This window comes from Pantherophis guttatus, chromosome 6 (genome assembly GCF_059756535.1).
Source record: "Pantherophis guttatus breed Tessera chromosome 6, ASM5975653v1, whole genome shotgun sequence".
Classification (NCBI taxonomy): Eukaryota; Metazoa; Chordata; class Lepidosauria; order Squamata; family Colubridae; genus Pantherophis; species Pantherophis guttatus.
This window is the reverse complement of record NC_142068.1, coordinates 18840383-18861494: the sequence shown is the minus strand read 5'-3', so window position 1 is coordinate 18861494 and position 21112 is coordinate 18840383. Positions and strand designations below refer to the sequence as shown.

At 37.1% G+C, this 21112-nt stretch overlaps 2 protein-coding genes and 1 long non-coding RNA gene across 3 annotated transcripts in view; 1 reads left to right on the top strand and 2 right to left on the bottom strand.

Annotated features, from left to right (window-relative positions):
• Positions 1–21112, top strand: part of SEC62 (SEC62 preprotein translocation factor) — a 27981-nt gene extending 6869 nt beyond the window's left edge. The window contains exons 2-8 of the mRNA XM_034439006.3: positions 3531–3639; positions 6093–6198; positions 7451–7661; positions 10220–10312; positions 13558–13618; positions 14664–14783; positions 19112–21112. Of these exons, the coding sequence (XP_034294897.2) occupies positions 3531–3639; positions 6093–6198; positions 7451–7661; positions 10220–10312; positions 13558–13618; positions 14664–14783; positions 19112–19599 (1188 nt within the window). The 3' untranslated portion in view covers positions 19600–21112. The remainder of the gene's footprint in view (positions 1–3530; positions 3640–6092; positions 6199–7450; positions 7662–10219; positions 10313–13557; positions 13619–14663; positions 14784–19111) is intronic.
• On the bottom strand, positions 1254–10240 carry LOC148113047 (uncharacterized). The gene is made up of 2 exons (XR_015728437.1): positions 10163–10240; positions 1254–1439 (listed from the first exon to the last, which is right to left on the bottom strand). It is a non-coding gene; the product is annotated as an uncharacterized LOC148113047 (long non-coding RNA).
• The window catches only part of LOC117678796 (uncharacterized), a 64647-nt gene continuing 61653 nt past the window's right edge, over positions 18119–21112 (bottom strand). Inside the window, exon 9 of the mRNA XM_087872085.1 lies at positions 18119–18415. Coding sequence (XP_087728211.1) covers positions 18356–18415 — 60 coding nt within the window. The 3' untranslated portion in view covers positions 18119–18355. The remainder of the gene's footprint in view (positions 18416–21112) is intronic.

The following is a 21112-nucleotide window of genomic DNA, read 5'->3' as shown; positions in this document are numbered from 1 at the left end:
ATTGCTTATTCTGTAAAATTTAAAAGCTCTGGCAATGTGAAGGAGCTTCATAAAGCAGCATGATACTGCCATTTCAGTTTATCTGAGGTGGCATCCTTTAGTCGAGTTATCTGGGGTGACATCCTCTAGTCCAGTTCTCCTGTAGGTTGCAATTCCCTCTTCTTGCACGTTTTTGATTCAGTTCTTTCTTTGACAGTAATCATTATTCTTCTAAAATAAAGTTCATTGTTCATAACGTTTGCTGGTGTCAGGTGCTGATTTGGGACATTCAGGCCATACCATGTGGTGCTATATATACAGAATTTACGTTCATATTGCTTTGTCAGATAGTGATCTGAGCTTTCCTCTCTAGTTGGCTGAAACAAGCCAACAGGCAGTTTGTCCAGGCAGAGCAGGAAGGAATCCCCAGATCACAGCCTTACAGAGTTCTGGTTTTACCTGTGGACACCCAATTATATTGTTCATTTTAGATGGTTCATACAAATACATTTACCTTGTAGCACTGCAAAATCTAACACCTTGCTGTAGGTTATTCCTCTGAATTTCCTCATGAGGATAGAGCAGTGTCTATTACATAACTTTCTTGGACTCCCTAAAATAGCCTTTTGCTTCTAATGTAGTAAGGGAAACCTGCAAAAAGGCTTCCCTCAAGTGCCAGTCTAATTGTTTAATTAGGAAAAGAGCTTGGCATTTAATTCTTTGCTTTGAGCAGCAAATTGCTTTGGGCCGATTACTTCCTTCCTTCCTTCCTTCCTTCCTCCCTCCCTCCCTCCCCCCCTTTATTATTTTTACAAATAACTCAAGACAGCAAACACATCTAGCACACCTTCCTCCTCCTATTTTCTCCACAATAATCCTCCAAGGTGAGTTGGGCTGAAAGAGACTGACTGGCCCATGGTCACCCAGCTGGTTTCATGGCTAGGTCAGGATTAGAACACATGGCTTGTTAGTGGAAACACTTGCATTCATGTCTATGTTGGTTATGGATATTTTTAATATGACCACCTTGATTCTGACATTCAAGCAGTAGATTCAAATACTTTTAGGCATATGAACTAAATGTCAGTTAAGTCTTCAAACCTTCCAAAACTTTTGACTCGATCACTCTTTTTGTAATCCTTTCCTATTACACCATTCCTAAACAATCCTCTAACCAAAAAAAGGATGTTAACATACTGAGGTGAATTTGTAAGAGTGTTGAGCTATGATAACACTCCTTCCTATTTTACATAACTGTATTTCCTTATCCATGCTGGCTTGCACAGTGAAAGGTATATTTGCTAGTCAGCTAGTAGTTTCATTACCTATTCTTTGTTAGGTATAACAGTATTTACACCAGACATCTTCGTTTTTTTTTACTGCACAAAGGCTCCATGTGGGAAGTTGTAGGTGGAACTCCTGAAGGTACACCTCTGTACAAGCCACGGCTTCCTTCTGATCTGTGGCAAAATGAGCTGGTTAGTAATTTTGTATGGTGAGATGTTGGGTGTTAATAGAAGCTGGCATGTCATATGATCTAATAGGTGGATTCTCATGCAGATTTTTATTCTTTAGTGTTTCCAGACTGTGTAAATGTGTAGTCAGAACTTTTGAGTGAAGCATTGCTTACTTGCAAATCCAATGCCCAATATCTTATCTCCTCTGCCAGCTGTTACTAGTGTAGTGAAAAGTGTATTTAAAGCAGTGGTGGAAGTTTATTTTTGAGTTGCCTATAAAGGGAGGGTTGTTTGTTCGTTAGAATTGAGTCAGTCTTAATTATACATGATGTCTTACTAAAAAAAAAGCCTTATAATGTTCATTGATACAACAATGTATTTTAAGTCTTAGGCCTATATACTGGAACATTATTTCATATGAAACAGGTCCAACAATCAAGAGATGGGAAAGTATAAATGATTAAATTGTATACATTATTATTTTTTCTTTAATGTTTCACTACATTTTGCTTCATCCTTCTGTTGTCTTGCCATTGTAGAAATTTAGATTACAAGATATTTGAGGCAAGGCTTATTATTTTTAATATTTTTAAGTAAGTGCATTTACATATATGCTGCTGTTTGAATAATAATTAACAAAATGTATCAGTCACCTGGTTTCAGTAGAAGTAACTGATGAAGTGTTTATAAGCAAAAAGGTGGTTTTTTTGAGACAGTTCAGTATTCTTCAGCTGTATTCTTATTTTTATATAAAACAAATTTAACAGCTTTGTGGTAACAATATTTAGTCCAGCAGTTTCATCAGATTCCCCTGTAGACTGTTCAGATACTTCAGTAGAATTGGAATTTTCTTGTGGAATAAAGTTCCTCAGTAAATTATTTATAAATCTCCCAAATCCTCCATAACACTTGCTGAGGTAACCTCTCTTGCATAGTTTGCTTTGTATTAAAGAAGTAATTGGGAGAGGAAATTCTTTAGTTTTTAATTCAGTGACGTATTCAATACATGTTTACGTATTCAAACCAAATTTTGAAAAATTTTAATTTTACCTGTTAAATATGGTAGATGTGATTTGTGTCCTTATGTAATAGTATTATATGGTATTATAAGGACTGCTATCAATTTACAAAGTGAGAAAAGAAGTAACTGTCACTAACAAGCTTGTTTCACGTGATTTGTCTTTAAAGGTAGACGTTGTTTAATAGGTTTTATATGCATCTGTATCATTGCCATACAATTAAGATTTGTTTACACATTTTTACCATTCGGTTATTTGCTATTTTACTACCTTTTTACTGGGAAATTGGAATAATGGGAGGAAATTAATGCTACTATTTTAGAATCTGGTGTTTTAGCCTTAACTGTTACAGCAAAAGTGCTCAGCTTCCAGTTTGCTTTTTTACTAAAATGCATTTATTTCTTTAATATTCATAGATTGCACTGATGAGCGTTATCAATCAAAAGCGCCATAAATAAAATATAACTAAAATAATCATATAAGAGTCGCTTTGTAGGGGAGCTGGGAGGCATACAAATTTAATATATAAATAAATAACTTGTAAAGCATACAGTAAACAAAGGAGAAAAAATTGCAGCCAGATAGTCATAACTAAATTTAAACCTGTGACATGTAAAACATACAAAATAGCTGGCAACTCATTTGAAGCACTTGAAAATCTTCTTATCTAAAGATCAAATAATGGCAGTTGAGTTCAGGTAGACATATTTTTCCACAGTGCGAATTTCACTATTAAGTGAAATTATTATATTATTTCCATTATTATAATGGAAAAAAGCCTGGTTCTGCAATTTCACTTTTAATCCCCTTAGGGAAGAAACAAAAGAACTACGGATTTCCCAGAACAGGGAAGAGATTTAAGAACATATTTTAAGAATACATTGAATCAGTGAGTACATTAGAGAATGCTTTTAGGTTTCAGAGGCAATTGAAAGCCTAAAGTAATTATGAGTGGCAGTTGATTGACGAGCTTGAAGTCTCTGCTTTCTCAATCAATCTTGGCCAGTATTTCATAGACACATGAAGTCTGTGAAAATTAGGCAGAAGTCATATTTCCTTTATTTATTTTTTTTAGGAAGTGGGAGAGCCATTCAAAGAAGAGAAGGCTGTTGCTAAATACCTGCGCTTCAACTGCCCAACCAAGTCTACCAACATGATGGGACACAGAGTTGATTATTTCATTGGTAAATTGATTATTGTGTGTACCTAAATAATGAAGCTATCTCATTGTCAGAAATTGTACGATTTAAGGGATTTTGCAATTGAGTATTAGAAGCAGCTGTATGAGGGAATAATCCCCAGTAAACACAGTGGAAACTGTTAAAAATATGCAGGATGTTTCAAAATCTCTTGGCATAATGATCTTAAAATAATGTATGGACTGCCCATAAAAGAATAATAATTTGATAGGCATTTTCTTCCATTCTATTTCCCGAAATCACTTGGCATAATTCTAATGTAAAATCTGTATATGCTATGTATATTTTTCTCTGATTCTTTCCTAATATTTGCATTGCTTATGAAAAATTTGTTCAATAAAAATTATATATATTTTTTAAAAAAGCTTGACCAATAGCCTTCTAATCCAACATTCTTAGCAGACAGTGACTAACGTGTTACTTTTAAGAGGCTAAATAGCACTGTTTTGTGCAGAAAGAAGTGGCTTTGTGGGAGATGGAACAAAGGCCAGGGTTATCAGCAGCTAGGAAGACTGGAGAATGGTTACCTTAAAGCAGGGGTGTCAAACTCGATATCATTGAGGGCCGCATCAAAGTTGTGTTTAACCTCAGGGAGTCGGGTAGGCGTGGCCAGCTCAACGTCACTCATCAAGGCTCTGTTTCTGGCCATGACAGCCTCCTTCAGCCCTCTGCCCATGAAAATGGACCCCAGGAGGCCGTTTTCACGAGCAGAGGGCTGCAGGAGGTCATCGTGGCCAGAAATGGAGCCCAAGAGGGCTGCGTGTGGCCCTCTGGAGCTCTGTTTTCACTGGCAGAGGCACCACGGGCCGGTCCTTTGCTGTTTCCAGGGCGGGCCCGTAGGCCAGATCTAAGCACCCTGCGGGCCGGACCTGGCCCTCAGGCCTTGAGTTTGACACCCCTGCCTTAAAGGATGTACCACCCATGGAATTGACAGGGACTGTTGGGATGGGAGATGATGATCAGGGTCAGCCAGACTAAGGGGATTTGATGCAATGAAACACTGGAGATGAAAATGAAGAAGGGCAGAAAGTATGCTGTGCTAAGACATCGGCAGACAAGGGGGAAAGGAAGTCATTGGGGAAATTGAAGGTAGATGCGCTGCTACGTATGCCATACTGTGAACTGCTGAGGGCAGTGTGAGAAACACACTCCAGTTCATAAAGCCAGAAGCAACAGTTTAAACCAGATTACAGGTAGTCCTTGACTTACAACACTTCATTTAGTGACTGTACAACGTTACAGTACTGAAAAAAGTGACATGACCGTTTTTCACACTTGTGTCCTGGATCATGTGGTCAACTTTTTGCAACCTTCTGACAGGCAAAGTTGACGAAGCCAGATTGACTTAACAACTGTGTTACTAATTTAACAACTGCAAGGATTCACTTAAGTGTCAAGAAAAGTCATAAAATGGGGCAAAATTCACAAATGTTTCACATTTCACATTCAGCGACATAAATGTTGGGCTCAATTGTCATAAATTGGGGACCACCTGTAGTTGATTTACTAAAACAAAGGAGAGCTGTAAAACACCCTTTCTGCTTTATACTCATTGCATTTCACAGATGGAGAAAAAGACAGAAGAATTTAAAACTTGATTTTACTATAAATAGGATGTTTTTATACACACACATACACCCCCCTCCCCATATATTTAATATAGATTTGTGTTTTTAAATGTCTTCTGGATCTACTTTTACTTCTTCTTTTTTTCTGAGGGAAGGTAGATAGCAGCCTTGCCTTGTTTTCATACCCAGGTTTTTATTTTTATTTTTATCCAAAATCTGAGCCACCAAAAGATTCTTAAGTTTGGTTCTGTTAATTCATGGTGATTCAGAACCTTTAGCCAGAACCAGCCACATAATTTGATGGTAACACTATAGGCAATAACAACAAATTTCAGTTTTGCCATAGCAAAAGCTTGATAATGGAACTATGTTAAATAGTTTGGACTTTGAATATAGCAGCCTCTATCCATAGAGCATTTCTGTTTTTGTGTAATTCCTAAAAGGTGTTAAATACTTTAGTCAATGGATTGTCAAAATTTGTATTTGATAAAAAAAATCTGTTCCATTTAATAGACAGTCTGCTTTAACAGACATCCTTTCCCCCCTTGTTTTTTTAAAAAAATATTTCATTTATTACCCTCTTTTAATTTACGTGGATGATTCTTTTTTGATATTGTGGGGTGGGGGGAAAAACCTTGCCACAGGCCAGGCATGATTTTACATATTTTTGATATCTCTAATTTTTAGTTCAAGACAAAATGTGGCAAATACTAGTTATTCTCCATAGTGTCAGTAGCCCAATATAGCAGTTTCTAAGCGAAAGCCCCTCAGTGCTGGCCCAACTCATGCACTGGGATGAAATAACATTAAAGGTCAACCATATTTTTATGCTCAGCGCTCTTTTGAAAGTTTTGTGTTTTTCTCAATTAGCTTCCAAAGCTGTGGACTGCCTTTTGGATTCTAAGTGGGCAAAAGCCAAGAAAGGAGAAGAAGCTCTGTTTACAACTCGAGAGTCAGTAGTGGATTATTGTAACAGGTAAGAACCCGGTATTTGAAAGTTATTGCAAATGTTGTGAATATTGCTAAATATATGTTTATAAATATAACTATAGTGAGAGCTAGTTAGTGTTAAGGCATAAGTCCAGAAATCAGGAAATTCTGAGTTCTAGTCCCACATTAGACATGAAGTCAACTAGGTGACCTTGGGCTGGTCATTCCTTCATCTCTAGAAAGATGGCAATGGCAAACCCCTTGCAAAGAAAACTGCAGGGCAATGTCCAAGCAGTTGCTGAAATTGGACACAATTGAATGAAAGAAAATACATGTAGATGACAGTACACAAAAGATCCTTCAGCAAAGTGTGTGTGCTGGATGAGATGAGATGGGTGACTTCCACTGTCTTTTGCCTGCAGCTCCCAGTCTTCATTTTCAGTTTCCCCTTGACCTCCCAGAGCAGCTTTGGGGAATACTCCAAAGAGAAAAGTTGGGTTTATAAAACTTGGCTCCTTCAACAGCACCTTTAGGCAGGCATGTTTGAATTTAATCTAGAGTGTTAAAACAGGCTAATTGAAATCTGTTTTTAATTATACTATGCTCACTTAAGCTAGGAAAATGGTTATGGTTGTAGAAATAATACACTTGATACTCTTAAGTTGGTAACTGCATCCCAAAGGCAGAGTTTTCAGAGATTATACGAGTTGAAGAAAAGGTGTTTATGTTTTATAGAAGTAAAAGAAACTTTCATAAAGGACAATGTTGAAGAAACTGGTTTTTATCAGTTTTGTTGATGACCCTATACATGTAATTAATAATACACATATCGTGTTTTACCGACAATAAGATCCTGTTTTATATTTTTTTGAAGCCTGAAATAAGCGCTTGGCGTTATTGCCATGCGCTCAAAAGCCCGATTGGGCTTATTATCAGGTGATGTCTTATTTTGTGGGAAACAGGGTACATATTCATTGTGAAAAAGTAACCAGTTGGAAATGTGAATGTTGTTGTTAATATATGATTATAGAAAGATAGATACATATTTAGACCTTTTTCAAGATGATTTATAATATAGTGCTATATGGAACCAAGTTCAAATGCTGTTCCAAACACTTGTCTTTTAATGTTTTTAAGGATATGTGTGGTTTGCTACATTCTAGAGAATCCCATCAAGAGAAATAGTAATTAAAATCAGCAGTTTGCTTAGTCAGGGTTATATTTCAAAAGCTACAATACCATATAATTCCACTGTATATTATCTGTCAAATAAAAGGCAAATTTAATTCTTTTTAAAGACTCCTAAAGAAACAGTTTTTTCACCGAGCACTAAAAGTGATGAAAATGAAACCCGACAAGGACATAAAGAAAGAAAAGGAAAAAGAGAAAGGAAAGACTGAGAGTGGAAAGGAAGATGAGAAGAAGAGCAAAAAAGATAATGGAAAAGAAGAAAAGGCTAAAAAAGAGAAAGAAAAAAAGAAGGATGGTGAAAAAGAAGAGGGCAAGAAGGTGAGCACAGTTCTCCACGTTTAGCTGAGCTCAAGCTGTACTGTAAGAAATTTATTTAGTTAAGATGGAACTTTAATTTTAAAATGCATACAAATTAAACCAGGACTCAACTTGCACCTATGCACTTAGATTTCCTAACCTGGTTTTTGTTTGCCTAGGTATAACTAAGTCCACAGAACTTGTGTGTGTCTGCCATTCCTTTTCAAATTCACATAGTGGTATATTTTTTGAAAGCACTATTTAGAGCTTGAAATATTTGCAACATCAGGGCAAATGTGATCCTGAAAACAAATGATTAACTAACAGGGATGTGCAAAATTTTATTTTATGGAATTTTCTGACCACTCATTAGACCATCTCTGATTATACCTGGGATGACCTATTTTAGGAGCATTTAGACTAGCCATTCTGAGATGGTATATTCTGTGATGATACATTTCATACCTACTTGTTAACCAGTATAACTATGAAAAATTGGTGTAGTGTAATGAAACGTCAACTGCCCTACCTGTGTATTAACAGCAGAATCTTGTATTAGTTGAAATTTCCTAAATTTAATTAAAAGATAATCTACGCAGGCAACATCGTTTTAATCTTGACACAACCTGTTCGTTACAGTACTTGTAAGACACTCAGATCACTGATAACTTATCTTGAAAAATAACAATACATTCAGGACATCTGGTTGACCAAGTTTCTCCATCTCCACTTTAAGTGATCCTTATCAGTAGTGCTAGTTAACCTTTTTTTTTTTTTTTTTTTTTGGTGGTTGGTAATATATAGTAGTGAGAGATATCATAGTAGATTTAGGCAAATGAAACAGTCATTTTGAGTGTTCTCAGTTTGAAACAAAATTATAGCATACTAGCTGTACCCGGCCATGCATTGCTGTGGCTCAGTCTTGTGGGTATACAATATTTTTTGACCGAGTGGCAATAATTTCCCTCTGTAGTTCAGGTCACGCCTACTTTGCCTCCGTCCCACCAGTCTTTTCACTCGGTCGATTGGATTCAGACTGAGTTGCCTTTCTGTACGTTTCTTTTTGGACTTTAACGTCGCTTAATCAATTATTTTCTTGGACTTTTACCTATTTGGTGTTTGTATTGGGAGAGCTGTGTGTCGTGGGATTGGCGGAGGCCTCCGCCCGGGCTGCCGTCAGTGAGTTTGCATTCCTGGGACTTCGGGACGCTGGCCGCCGACAAATAATTTGAATCCAGCAGCCATCCGGAGGTTTGTCTTCGGACGCCTCCGAGGATACTTTGCCGCGGGTGTAAGAGCTGGTTTCCCAGCTTGCCAGTATAACCGCCTTCACCTTCGCAGCTCTCCGCACCACAGGCAGCATCGGGGTCCCTGACAAAGGTACGGCATACTCCGTTAGTCGGGAGGACGCTTCGCGGCAGTTGACATTTCCCGCCATTTTGCTTGTGGGTTTGGTGGCGGCGGCGCTGAGGGGAAAAGACCCGGGTCATGCCTGCCATTATGGTGCTGCAACATTAAAGTCCAAAAAGAAACGTAGAGAAAGGCAACTCAGGTCTGAATCCAATCGACTGAGTGAAAAGACTGGTGGGACGGAGGCAAAGTAGGCATGACCTGAGTTACAGAGGGATACGACACAGCTCAATTCCAACGCAATGTCACACGAAATAACTAGGAAAATTCAATTTAACAATGCAATCGGAAACATTGAAATGGAATCGTGAAATATTTAGTATAGCGTGTGTTGCTTTTACGTCCAACAGATGGCGCTGTTTTTCAAAAAAGCATGTTTTTACCTGTCAGATGGCACTGTTTTTCAAAAAAGCATGTTTTTACCTGTCACAGGTGTGACATCTATATATAGTAGGTATATAAAAACATGCGCGTATTCAAATGCAACGTTGTGTCAAAATTTCAAAGCAATCGGAGATTTAAGATTTTGAACAAACGAACATTTACATTTTTATTTATATAGATTATTATAGGATGACCTTGGAACAAAACTGGGCAGTTTTGAGTGATAATGTTTCAAGCATTCCAGTCTTAGAAAACATCCATTTTGATTATCCAAAGCATGACATAAAGAATGAATGCTTTGAAAGCCTTGTTTTCAGATCAGAACAAATCATTTGAGCTGTTTCAAATTTTGCTCCAATGAGCAGAGTCAGTTTCAAAAGAATGCAGTTTGATTCTTGGTTTAATAAAGTCAATTAACAAGTTGCCATTCACCATACTGTGTAACTTTGTGTTCTAAGGAAAAAAAGAGACTCAGTGGGCAGAACAATCAGTGGGTATCTGATTGCATACTAAATATCTAATATTTATTTTAACTAAGATTAAGTTCCTTGATCTGTATAGAGCAAATGAAGCAGGGAATTATGAATTTAAAGGCATCTAATTTTAGATATCCTAGCAGAAAGATCGAATCCGATTTTCCTCCTGAAGTTAGGTGTTTCAGATAAATAATTGGCACTAGAGAGATGAAAGAGGGCTTTTTATATCTCTAAAATAATTTGAATACTTACTAGAGATACACTTATGAATTCTATTTCATTCTTCATGTTCCCATTATATACTGTTAGGATGAGACCCCAGGGACACCTAAGAAGAAAGAGACAAAGAGAAAATTTAAACTTGAGCCTCATGAAGATCAAGTCTTTCTAGATGGAAATGAGGTATGGTATCTCTTCTGAAACTGTAATATTTGTTGGCGGCACTTAATTAATTTTAGCTGATCTCAAAAAAACCAATGCAGCATTGGAAGAATTTGCATAAGAAAACTTCGGGAAATTTCAAGAGTGTACTCTAGATGAAAGGTGTCACCCTAAGACAGGGGTATCAAACTCAAGACCCATGGGCTGGATCCAGCCTGCGGGGTGCTTAGATCTGGCCCGTGGGGCTGCCCTGGAAACAGCAAAGGACCAGCCTGTGGTTTCTGCCAGCAAAAACGGAACTCACGAGGGCTGCATACGGCCCTCCCAAACTGTGTTTTCACTGACAGAGGGTTGCAGGAGGCCATTCCAACCAAAAATGGAGATCAGGAGCCTGTTTTTGCTGACAGAACAATCAGTCCACCACAGACGCCCCCAACACGAGTGATGTCAAACTGGCCACATCCACCCTGGCCCCCTAAGGTCAAACATAACCCTGATGCGACCCTCAATGAAATCGAGTTTGACACCTCTGCCCTAAGAGATAGGAACAAACCACGAGGGCAGACCATTGTTGCTTATAAAACATCGATTCATCTCTATTGCCATTAAAAGTCAAGCTTCCATCAAGTGAGACTTAATATTTACTGGTTTTCAAAATCTATATAAAATATGGTGAATTCTCTAGTATAAATGGATTCTTCTTGATGTGCTAGTATCAGATTAATAAGTAACAGATGAAACTGGAAGGCATGGTTCTGTATGAATAAATAAATTCTTTATTCAGGCCAAGGGTCTTACATTAGCCTATGAATATTTACACAGCTAGACAATAAACAATACTGTATAAAAATATAATAGATAATATAAAAGCAGTAGGCAATTATTTGGTACAGCTGTTGAGCTAGATTACCAATGTTGCTATTGACTTCTTATCTGTTGCAAGACTCTACATGGCACTGCACAAGATGTTGTTATAACAGACTGTCCATAAATATAAAGGTGAATTCTCTGTCAGTAAAAAACATACCTAGATACAGTTCAATCGATATAATTGAAGAGTTGTATTTTCAGGAATAACTTTGTCAGATTCTTAAAATGATATTACATTTACCATAAGTTTAGTATATCCATTAGACAAGTTTTAAAGCCAGATGTTTACATTTTCATGATAACAAAATCGAATATGCACACTAATAGCCTGTCGTGTACTTCCCAGAATGCCTATAGGCATCTCATTTTTTTAAAAAACCCTAAAATTATTTTTGTCAATAAATATTTATTAATGATCCTAATCCTGTACTGTGTGCAAAACTGAAATAATCATGCATTCTTCTCAACCTGCTTATTTGTTATTTATTTATGAAATATATTCGCTGCCCATCACAACAGGGGGCCACTCTGGGTGGCTTACAACAATAAAAAGGGGAAAATATAAACATTACAATAGCAAAGGAATAAAACAATAAAAATAAACAATGAAAATACAATATTATGAAATAAAAAAGAATTAAACTATAACTGATTTTTCAACCTTCATATATATTCCTGTGTTTTAACACATAACCCTCGGGATGTGTACTTAATCATACATGTAAAGTGATAGATATAGATTATTTTATGTGTTATTATGTTTACTTTATTGAGTCTTTATAATGTGCATATTGTATTTTATTGCATACTAATTGTGTAATTGCCAAGAATCTCTCTTAGTTCCAATTGTATAAGTCAAATAAATAAAGCATGTACTATGTAAAGAATGACATGTATTTCTAGGAATAACACTAACTGCAGGAAGTGGGTGTATATCAAGGATCTATTACAGTATTTCTGTTTGGCGGAATTTAGTTCTGTAGTCATTGATAATACAGTCTTTGGTAGATAATGGTGTATTAGAACAATACGCTGATATTCCCAATTGTCATGTAATCTTCCTAAATATACTTTTATATTTGCAAAGTAAAGTTTACAGTTAGCAAGCTGTATCATTCAGCTTTTGCTAAATTTCTCTTTGCTTAAACAATTTTCTCTCAAGCTTGAATTGCATTCATTAAAGCAAACAGTATTTAAGGCAGTGCAGTGTTTCAGTGCATGCTGAAAGCACACATAGCATCTGTCCCAGAATTGCAGAGGAGAGCTATGGAATTCTTTTTACATGTTTTGCAGAATACTGCATCTATAATAGTGATAGGTTATCAGATTTTCTTCATTCAGGGTACACTCATTGTCGCATGTATTGTCGCATATATGTTTCTTGCTCAATGCAGTTTCTGTAGTGTTAGGATAAATGTGAGGAATTATTGCTGTCTAGTTTTAATTAAAAGCTGTTGCTAGCTTCAGCGCTTGGTTTTTCCATAAATTTGAAGAAATTGGCCCAGAGAAAGAAGCCTTTCAATTTGACTTCTTAGAACTGGTATTCAAATGTTTAAAATCTGTGAATCTGCTATTGTTATTAATATGAATTTACATTCTTCATGAATACATCTGATACTACTCTAATATATGCTGTTTCTGATTTGATTTATTTTTCTTTGCCTTGAATCTATTTCTGTTCCTTTGGCTAACTCTTTCAGTACTGTGAAAGGAGAAAAAAAATCCTTTTTGGATATGGCATCCCTAGTTTTACAGATTTTTATCTCTCCCCTTCTTAATTGGTTGTTTCCCCTTCATTGCCTTTATAAAGTGCTCCAAGATAAACTGGAACCTCATGATTATGTTTTGCGCATGGCCAAGCAGAACAGTGCACATTATCAATGTATGTAGTGGCATTATGAGTCTGGCTTTTTAAATGTATGGATCACTTCCTATAAATTCACCCTTAGTTTATATTTTCACTGAGCTATCAGTGATATCAATAATAAATGTCTCTTTCCTGAAAAATCAGGATCAGTATAAATCATCTTATATATGAAGTTGAAGGAAGAGGTTTGCTTGATTCTGTAACTTAGATTTGGTTAGTTTGAATTTTATCCTGTTTCAACACAATCTCCAACAGCTTGCTACAGCGTGGTTAGATATATGAAATCCAAATAATTTGTATATGTTTGGTGACACTGAAATGATACTTTCCTGTGGAAAACAGAGCACTTGATTAGATTGAAATTTGGTATTGTCCAGAAGAATTTTTCTTGTGTCTTTCTGTACCATGCTAGAAATTATCAACATTAATGCTAGAAAATGATATATAATATTCAGTTAGCTTTCTCATAAGCTTTATTCTTTACCTTTCTAGATCTGGTTTAATTTTTGCATCATAATTCTCCTTTCAGGTATATGTATGGATCTATGACCCTGTTCATTTTAAAACATTTGCAATGGGCCTCATACTTGGTGAGTCAGAAGGAGCATTAATGAGTTAAATATCCAAACTTATAAACAAGCTGTCTGTTTCTTAACACATCTGTGTCTTTCCCAAGGGCCATTTTTTAAAGTGTTTACTTCATTCATCAAAATTATGTTGTACCATCTGCTTCAGAATCCCAGAACTAGTAAAGAACTAGAGGAAAAAAACCGTACACAAGTTGGTAGTAAACTTTTTTAAAAGTGTCAATTAAATAGTAGAATATGAAATATTATTTTGAAGCTGTTGGAATATTGCAGTGTAATAGAGCTAGTAATTGTATGCCCCGGTTTTGTGATTTTTAGTTAGTTCCAAATGACATTTTCAAAAGAGAATTCTAGTGTGATGACCAGTAAACTAGAATTATCTAAATCCAGCAAGGGTTTCTTCTCACCAAATTCTTCAGATGTGAGGAATTCTGTTAAGTAGCCTAGCTGCTTAGTTTCAGAAATAATAATTAACATATGCATGTAACACTGCTATTTTAGGAAAAAATGATCACATCACCTTTGCCAAACCACTTTTCCACTTTTCAGAATTGCTTTTCTGATTTTTTGTGTGTCTTTGCCACACAATGTTTTCAGAGTTTCCTGAGGGTAATGCTTTGGGGGGCTGGGGATACCAAAATGTGGTGCTTTTTTAATTTACCCCAAGAAGAAATTTACCCAAAATGCAAACAGTATCTGTAGCAAAATAAGCAGTTAAATTAAAAAGATAATTAAAGCCTCTTTAAACAATCAGACCCGCTCTATTTAAAGGTTAGATACTTAAGCTGCCCTCATTGCAATTAAGTTTTCACACATAGATTCTAAAGGCCCATAACAAGAAATATTGGGCCAGTCACAAAATGAGCAGTGCATGCAAACAAACCCTCAGCATTACCAAGTTAAAGCAATTCACTAGTCACAATAGCATGTTCCTGAACATCGTTGATAGATATAAGCAATGAGACTGAAAGCTAAATGTCCAAAACCAAATTTAAATTACTCAGTAATTCTCATGCATATATATACATATCTATCTATCTTTTAACAGTGACTGCTGTTATAGCTGCAACTCTGTTCCCACTTTGGCCTGCGGAGATGCGTGTGGGAGTATATTATTTGAGTGTTGGTGCCGGCTGTTTTGTGGCAAGCATTCTTCTCCTGGCAGTTGGTAAGTTGTTGGTTTGTTTCTGTTTCTCTTTCAAGATGGCCCATCTTGAAAACTTTTCGGCCTCTCGAAAGTGCCTGGTGTGCATATTTATTAAATGACCACTGTATGTCAGCATTGAGCTGGCTGCAAATGAGCTTCTTTTGAGCTATAAGAAGTAATTCGGACATGCCAGTTGCTTTTTCTGTCTCAGGGGATAAACTAAATGCACCAGTCCCGAGATAGAAATCTTGTCTACTTGATTGCTTTTGCAACCATGACTTCTTTTAGGAGCTGTGCATGATATTCTTCTATTAGCTTTGCTGCTGTCCTAGGAATTATTTTTTTTATATTTTTCCTCTCTTGTTAACAATTAGCTGCACTGAGGTCACATAGAAAGTGTCTGGTCTGGCATGGCTGAGAGGCTAGATTTTGGCTTGCAAATTCATTTATAGTATTCTCTGATCTATATCCATAATTCTGAAGTATCTCTTTATTTCAATCACATCTAGAGATGAAGTTGGGGGTAACAATACAGCTCTGTAGGAATTACTATATTTTTTGCACTATAAGACGCACGTGACCATAAGACGCAGTACCGATTTTGGCCTCCATGGATCCCATTTTCGGCCTCCAGTGTCCCATTTTCAGAGGCCAAAAACTGGATGCAGAGAGGCCAAAAATGGGGCATGCGGAGGCTAAAAACGGGATGTGCGGAGGCCGAAAATGGCTGAAGGATGGGGGCTGGCGGGTGGGCAGGGCTTCAGCAATATTCTCTCCGTAAGACACACAGACATTTCCACCCACTTTTGGGAGACAAAAAAGTGCGTCTTATGGAGTGAAAAATACAATACCTGCTTCATTTTTTTTTTTTTTTTTTAAATTTGATTTATATGCCGCCCTTCTCCGGAGACTCAGGGCGGCTTACAATGCATTAAGCAATAGCCTTCATACTTTTGTATATTTATACAAAGTCAGCTTATTGCCCCCACAAACTGGGTCCTCATTTCACCTACCTTAGAAAGGATGGAAGGCTGAGTCGACCTTGAGCCTGGTGAGATTCGAACTTACAGTAATTGCAGACAGCTGGTGTTAATCACAATCTCTAGATCAATTTAAATGGAATCTACTTGGCGTTAAAGTAAAACTAGATGTAAAAAACTCAAAAACGTGAAAATAAGGGGGAAAAGCAGGGGAGACAACTTCATTTGTTTTTGTTTTTGTTTTTTAAAAAAATCTGTTTATTGATCAAATCATTGCAGTATGCAGATTTAGAAAAGTAGGCCTTAAATGTAGCAAAACAGTCAAAAGTCAATAAAACATAGAGCTTCTCAGAGATCACGGATCATTCTAATTACTTATGCATTAGTAATTGCAGACGAAATGAATCATTTTGATTTATAACCCTTAACAAACTATAGTGAACTGTACCTTTCTGTTCTTTTCAACAATATTTTTTTCTAAATGTTCAGAATGTCTTTTGAAAGTATGTAGAATATGGTTTGTGGCTGTAACTTCCTCCCTCTAAAGATTGCCATATCTAATTTGATTTTACAGGTATTTATTGCAAAAATTACATCATTGACAATATACAGAAAAGGTTTCTGTCCCTAGGCTTACTATGAATTCTCAAGACATATTCTGCTTATTTGAGAATTAGGAACAGCCAGGCATAAGATAGCAATAGCACTTAAGACTTATACACCGCTTCACAGTACTTTACAGCCCTCTCTAAGTGGTTTACAGAGTCAGCATATTGCCCCCAACAATCTAGGTCTTCATTTTACTGACCTCGGAAGGATGGAAGGCTGAGTCAACCTTCAGCTGGTGAAACAAGCTCAAACTGCCAAACTACAGGCAGTCGGCAGAAGTAACCTGCAGTACTGCATTCTAACCACAGCATCACCATGGCGCAAAGAGCAAAGAGTATTCAGTTCAGACTTATAAAACGATGGATCCAAATATTTACCTTCATGCTGAACTGCTTTTGTTGACACTGTACGAAATTCCTCTAAAACACCCTCCCTGTCTCCAAGATGAGATTTAAGCCCTGGGGTAGTCCTCAAGTTAAGACCACGATTGGGATTTTTAATCATTAAATGCTGCACCTGTTAAGCGCGGCAGTATATCACTGCAACTTGCAACCTTCCCTGCCAGCACCCCCATTGACTTTGTTTGCTAGAAGCCAGTGGGAAGATCACAATGGCAATCACATGAGCCTGGGATGCTGTAATCGTCATAAGGCAGTCTAGTTGCCAAGCACCTGGTTCACAATCACGTGCCATGGGGGCGCTGTGACGGTCGTTAAATGTGAAGACCAGTCTTAAGTCCCTTTTTTTCAGCACTTCAGGCGGTCACTAAACCAGGGGTATCAAACTCGATTTCAGGGGTGGGTGTAGCTAGGGTGCGCATGACCAGCTGGATGTCACTCGTACAATCAAATGCCACTTTTGCTAGTAGTTTGTTTTGCTAGCACTCTGCCAGCGAAAATGGAGTTCGGGAGGGCTGAGGGTCGTTTTCGGCTGCAACGGCCTCCTGCAGCCCTCTGCCAATGAAAACGCACAGTCCTCCCGGCCTCCGTTTTCGCTGGCAGAGGCACTGTGGACTGGTCCTTCGCTATGGGCCAGATCCAGCCCACCGGCCTTGAGTTTGACACCAGTGCACTAAACGAATGATTACAAGCCAAAGTCTATCTGTGCTTTGGAAGGTGTAGGGGAAATTGAGTAATAGCTCTTGTGAAGTACACCTTGACATTTGCTCAGACTCAGAGATTGAGACACACATGTTCCCTGGGCCGCCTTCTGTATCAGGCCTGGCATTCCAACACAGTGTGTTACCACCACCACCCGTCCCCTTCACATCAATAGATATTCAGACTAACCCCAAGCCGAAATCTTACTTCTCCTATTGAGAGATCAGTTCAACTTGATCAACTGCTCCATAACACACAGATTTTCCCCCCCTTTTTTTTTGTTCTTTTATTCATTCACGTTTAACATTTAATATGACCATAGACCAAATCAGTACATTACAGAATCAAGCAATTATAGGATTTTGATCCATATTTTATGGGTTACAGAATTAAGCAATTATAGGATTTTGATCCATATTTTATAGGTGGGTAAAAAAAAAATCTTGCTTTAAAAATGTCTCTTGAAAGTAATCTTATTACTTTATTTTCATTTTATGTACACTTATGACTTTTTAAACAATAATGTCTCAGTCTAGCACATAGTTAATTATTTATCAGATAGAAATGCCTCTTTTCACTCATGATAGAATTTAGGCTATATGTGAAACATTTATATAGGATTTTGATCCATATTTTATAGGTGGGTAAAAAAAAATCTTGCTTTAAAAATGTCTCTTGAAAGTAATCTTATGACTTTATTTTCATTTTATGTACACTTATGACTTTTTAAACAATAATGTCTCAGTCTAGCACATAGTTAATTATTTATCAGATAGAAATGCCTCTTTTCACTCATGATAGAATTTAGGCTATATGTGAAACATTTATATAGGATAATGGTGAACAGTAAACTTACACGTGGTAAGATTGGAACAAGCTCTCTTCCATTAAAGTATATACATTTTCAGGCACTTGGATTCAACTTTTCTCTGGTTGCTAAGCCAAATTTTCCCAGCAGTAGTAGCTGTGCAAAAAGAATATTCTCATTTATTATTTAGCCCGAAGAAATAGGGACTTGAAAGCTGAAAAACTGACATATGGTGGCGCAGTGGTTAGAATGCAGAGCTGAAGAAGCTTCTTAGGTGAGAAGCGAAAAGTCTTCAAAGAAAAACAAGAAAGTCCAGTTGCCTCTTGAAAAGCACCTTTGGGACAACCATGACTTGGATGACTGAGAACCTCCATAGATATTTGGTTAGAATGCAGTATTGCAGACTAACTCACTGCTCACTGCCAAGAGTTCGATCCTGACTGGTTGACTCAGCCTTCCATCCTTCCAAGGTCATATAAAATGAGGAACTAGATTGTTAAGTCAATATGGTAACATTTGTAAACAACTGAGAGAGTGCTGTAAAGCATGGAGCAGTATATAAGTCTAAGCGCTATTGCTGTTGAAAAACTCATACTCTAAATCTAAATCCAAGAATGAAAACAATGGGGGGAAGGGGGACTGATGAGATACTTTATAGATGACATAATTAAAGTATTTAAGGGCAGCTATCAGATTAATATTGTGTATTTTGTAAACCACTTTGCCATGTTTATAGAGGAGAGAAATAGAAAAATAGATTACTTCTATTTTTCATTTGAAGTGTTTACTCTGTACTGCTATAAATGCAGCTGTGTTCTGAAAGCAACTTATTTGGGCATTTCTTTCTTGCAGCCCGTTGCATCCTCTTCCTTATTATCTGGCTGATAACTGGAGGAAGACATCACTTCTGGTTCCTACCCAACCTGACCGCTGACGTAGGCTTCATTGACTCCTTCCGGCCCCTGTACACCCACGAATACAAAGGACCAAAGGCTGACTCAAAGAAAGAGGAGCGACTAGAACCCAAAAAGCAGACAAAATCTGACAGTGAAGAGAAATCTGATAGTGAGAAAAAGGAAGACGAGGATGTCAAAGCTGATGCCCAGGGAGCCTTTGGATCGGAAGGTTCTGGAGGGGAGCGGAATTCGGACACGGACAGTGACAGGCGGGAAGACGACCGGTCGCAGCACAGTAGCGGCAATGGGAATGATTTTGAAATGATCACAAAAGAGGAGCTTGACCAGCAGACTGATGAAGGGGATTGTGAAGAAGAAGAAGATGAAGAAGACGAAGAGGAAGAGGAGGAGCAAGAAACTAGACCTTTACACGAACAGTCATAATTCAGCTATCATTTGGGACTGAATCTTGTGCAGAAACAATTGGATTTTCTATGTTGGCTGGTGCACTCTTTTAACAGCGTTTTCTCCCCGTTTGCGAAAGTATACAGCTTAGCCAAACACCTTTATAAAATAGTTCATAATTTGATTTGCAAACTAAAGGAAACTATTAACTTGTTTATCGGTTTTAAATAATGTATGCTTATCAAAAGATTCGCAAGTTTAGCAACTTGTCAATCGGTAGACATTTTGTCTAGAGGAGTCATCAAACACGTAGAGGAATATAGCTCTCTTATTAGTTTGATAGATTGCATGTTTTGAGTAAGTAAACATTTCTGCAATAGTAATTGAACACAGTAATTTTGAATGACAAACTCTCCATTTATCCTCAGCCGATTCATCAGACTGGTACTTACAACAGACTTTATTCAGTTCATTCTACTCTTTAACTGCTATTAATCTTCATAAAGCTGTAAGACTTTAGTTAGAATGTTTTCGTTCAAGAAGATAACTTTTTTGCTTAAGACCAACAAATTATTACTATTGACTTGGCTGTAGATTTTTAAGACTCTTTTTAATTGTGCGCAACCAACTTAGGAAATCCAGTCTGTTCTGTCCATTTGGTTTGGAATGCATCATCTCCAGCAGGTTAAAAATAAAGCAATCAAAGCAGCATAATTTAGAGATTATAGCTGTTGATTTGACCTGCCCCATCATAGTACAAGACATGTATTCTGTACATAACATAAAAATAAAGCAAACCCCTATTTTACCCGTTAGTTATTATTTGGAAGTTTTATCCAGTTTTCAATTTGTATAATTAAAAGCCATTTCAGAATGTATGTATGTTAGGACAATTTCAAGAATCGGTGAGAGTGGCAGCCCATTGCAGCTCCTGTGCCAACATTCCATGTATTCAAGTTTAACTAAGCGGATTCTAATTTCTCAAAAGCAGACAGTGCAGCTCGGTGTAATGCCTTAATGTTAATCTTTTCTTTCTGTCTTGAAACAACAGAGTACTGTATTTGATGAGTTGACACTGCCATGAAAGAGTGTTCACCAGAAGAATAGGTTTTAAGATTTAAAAAAAAAAAATCGTACAAAAGATATAACCAAGACCAAATAATTTCTTGAAATCTTGAAGGAGCTCAATTAGCCTCTTTCTCTTGCACATATTTTATTTGACTGACTTGGGAGACCATTGTGTGTTTAGTTCTATAAACATTTTTAAAGTTAAGGCTCTATAGCATTCCTCTGAATCACTGAATTTCAGCCTGAAACTGAAATTATGAATACAGATTCAGTACTTTCCTATCAAACTGTCAGGCAATAATGTTAGTTATTTGCTTGCCTTTTCAGCGGTTGACTTAACAGATTTCTCTCTCTCTCTCTTTTCCCCCTAAACTGCTCTCCCCCCCCCCCCCCCCGTCAACAGTGTTCAGACTGAAGATGTTAATTTTTCTGATTGTGCAAATATATACATTTTGTGTGTGCATTGATAAAAACCATTCACAAA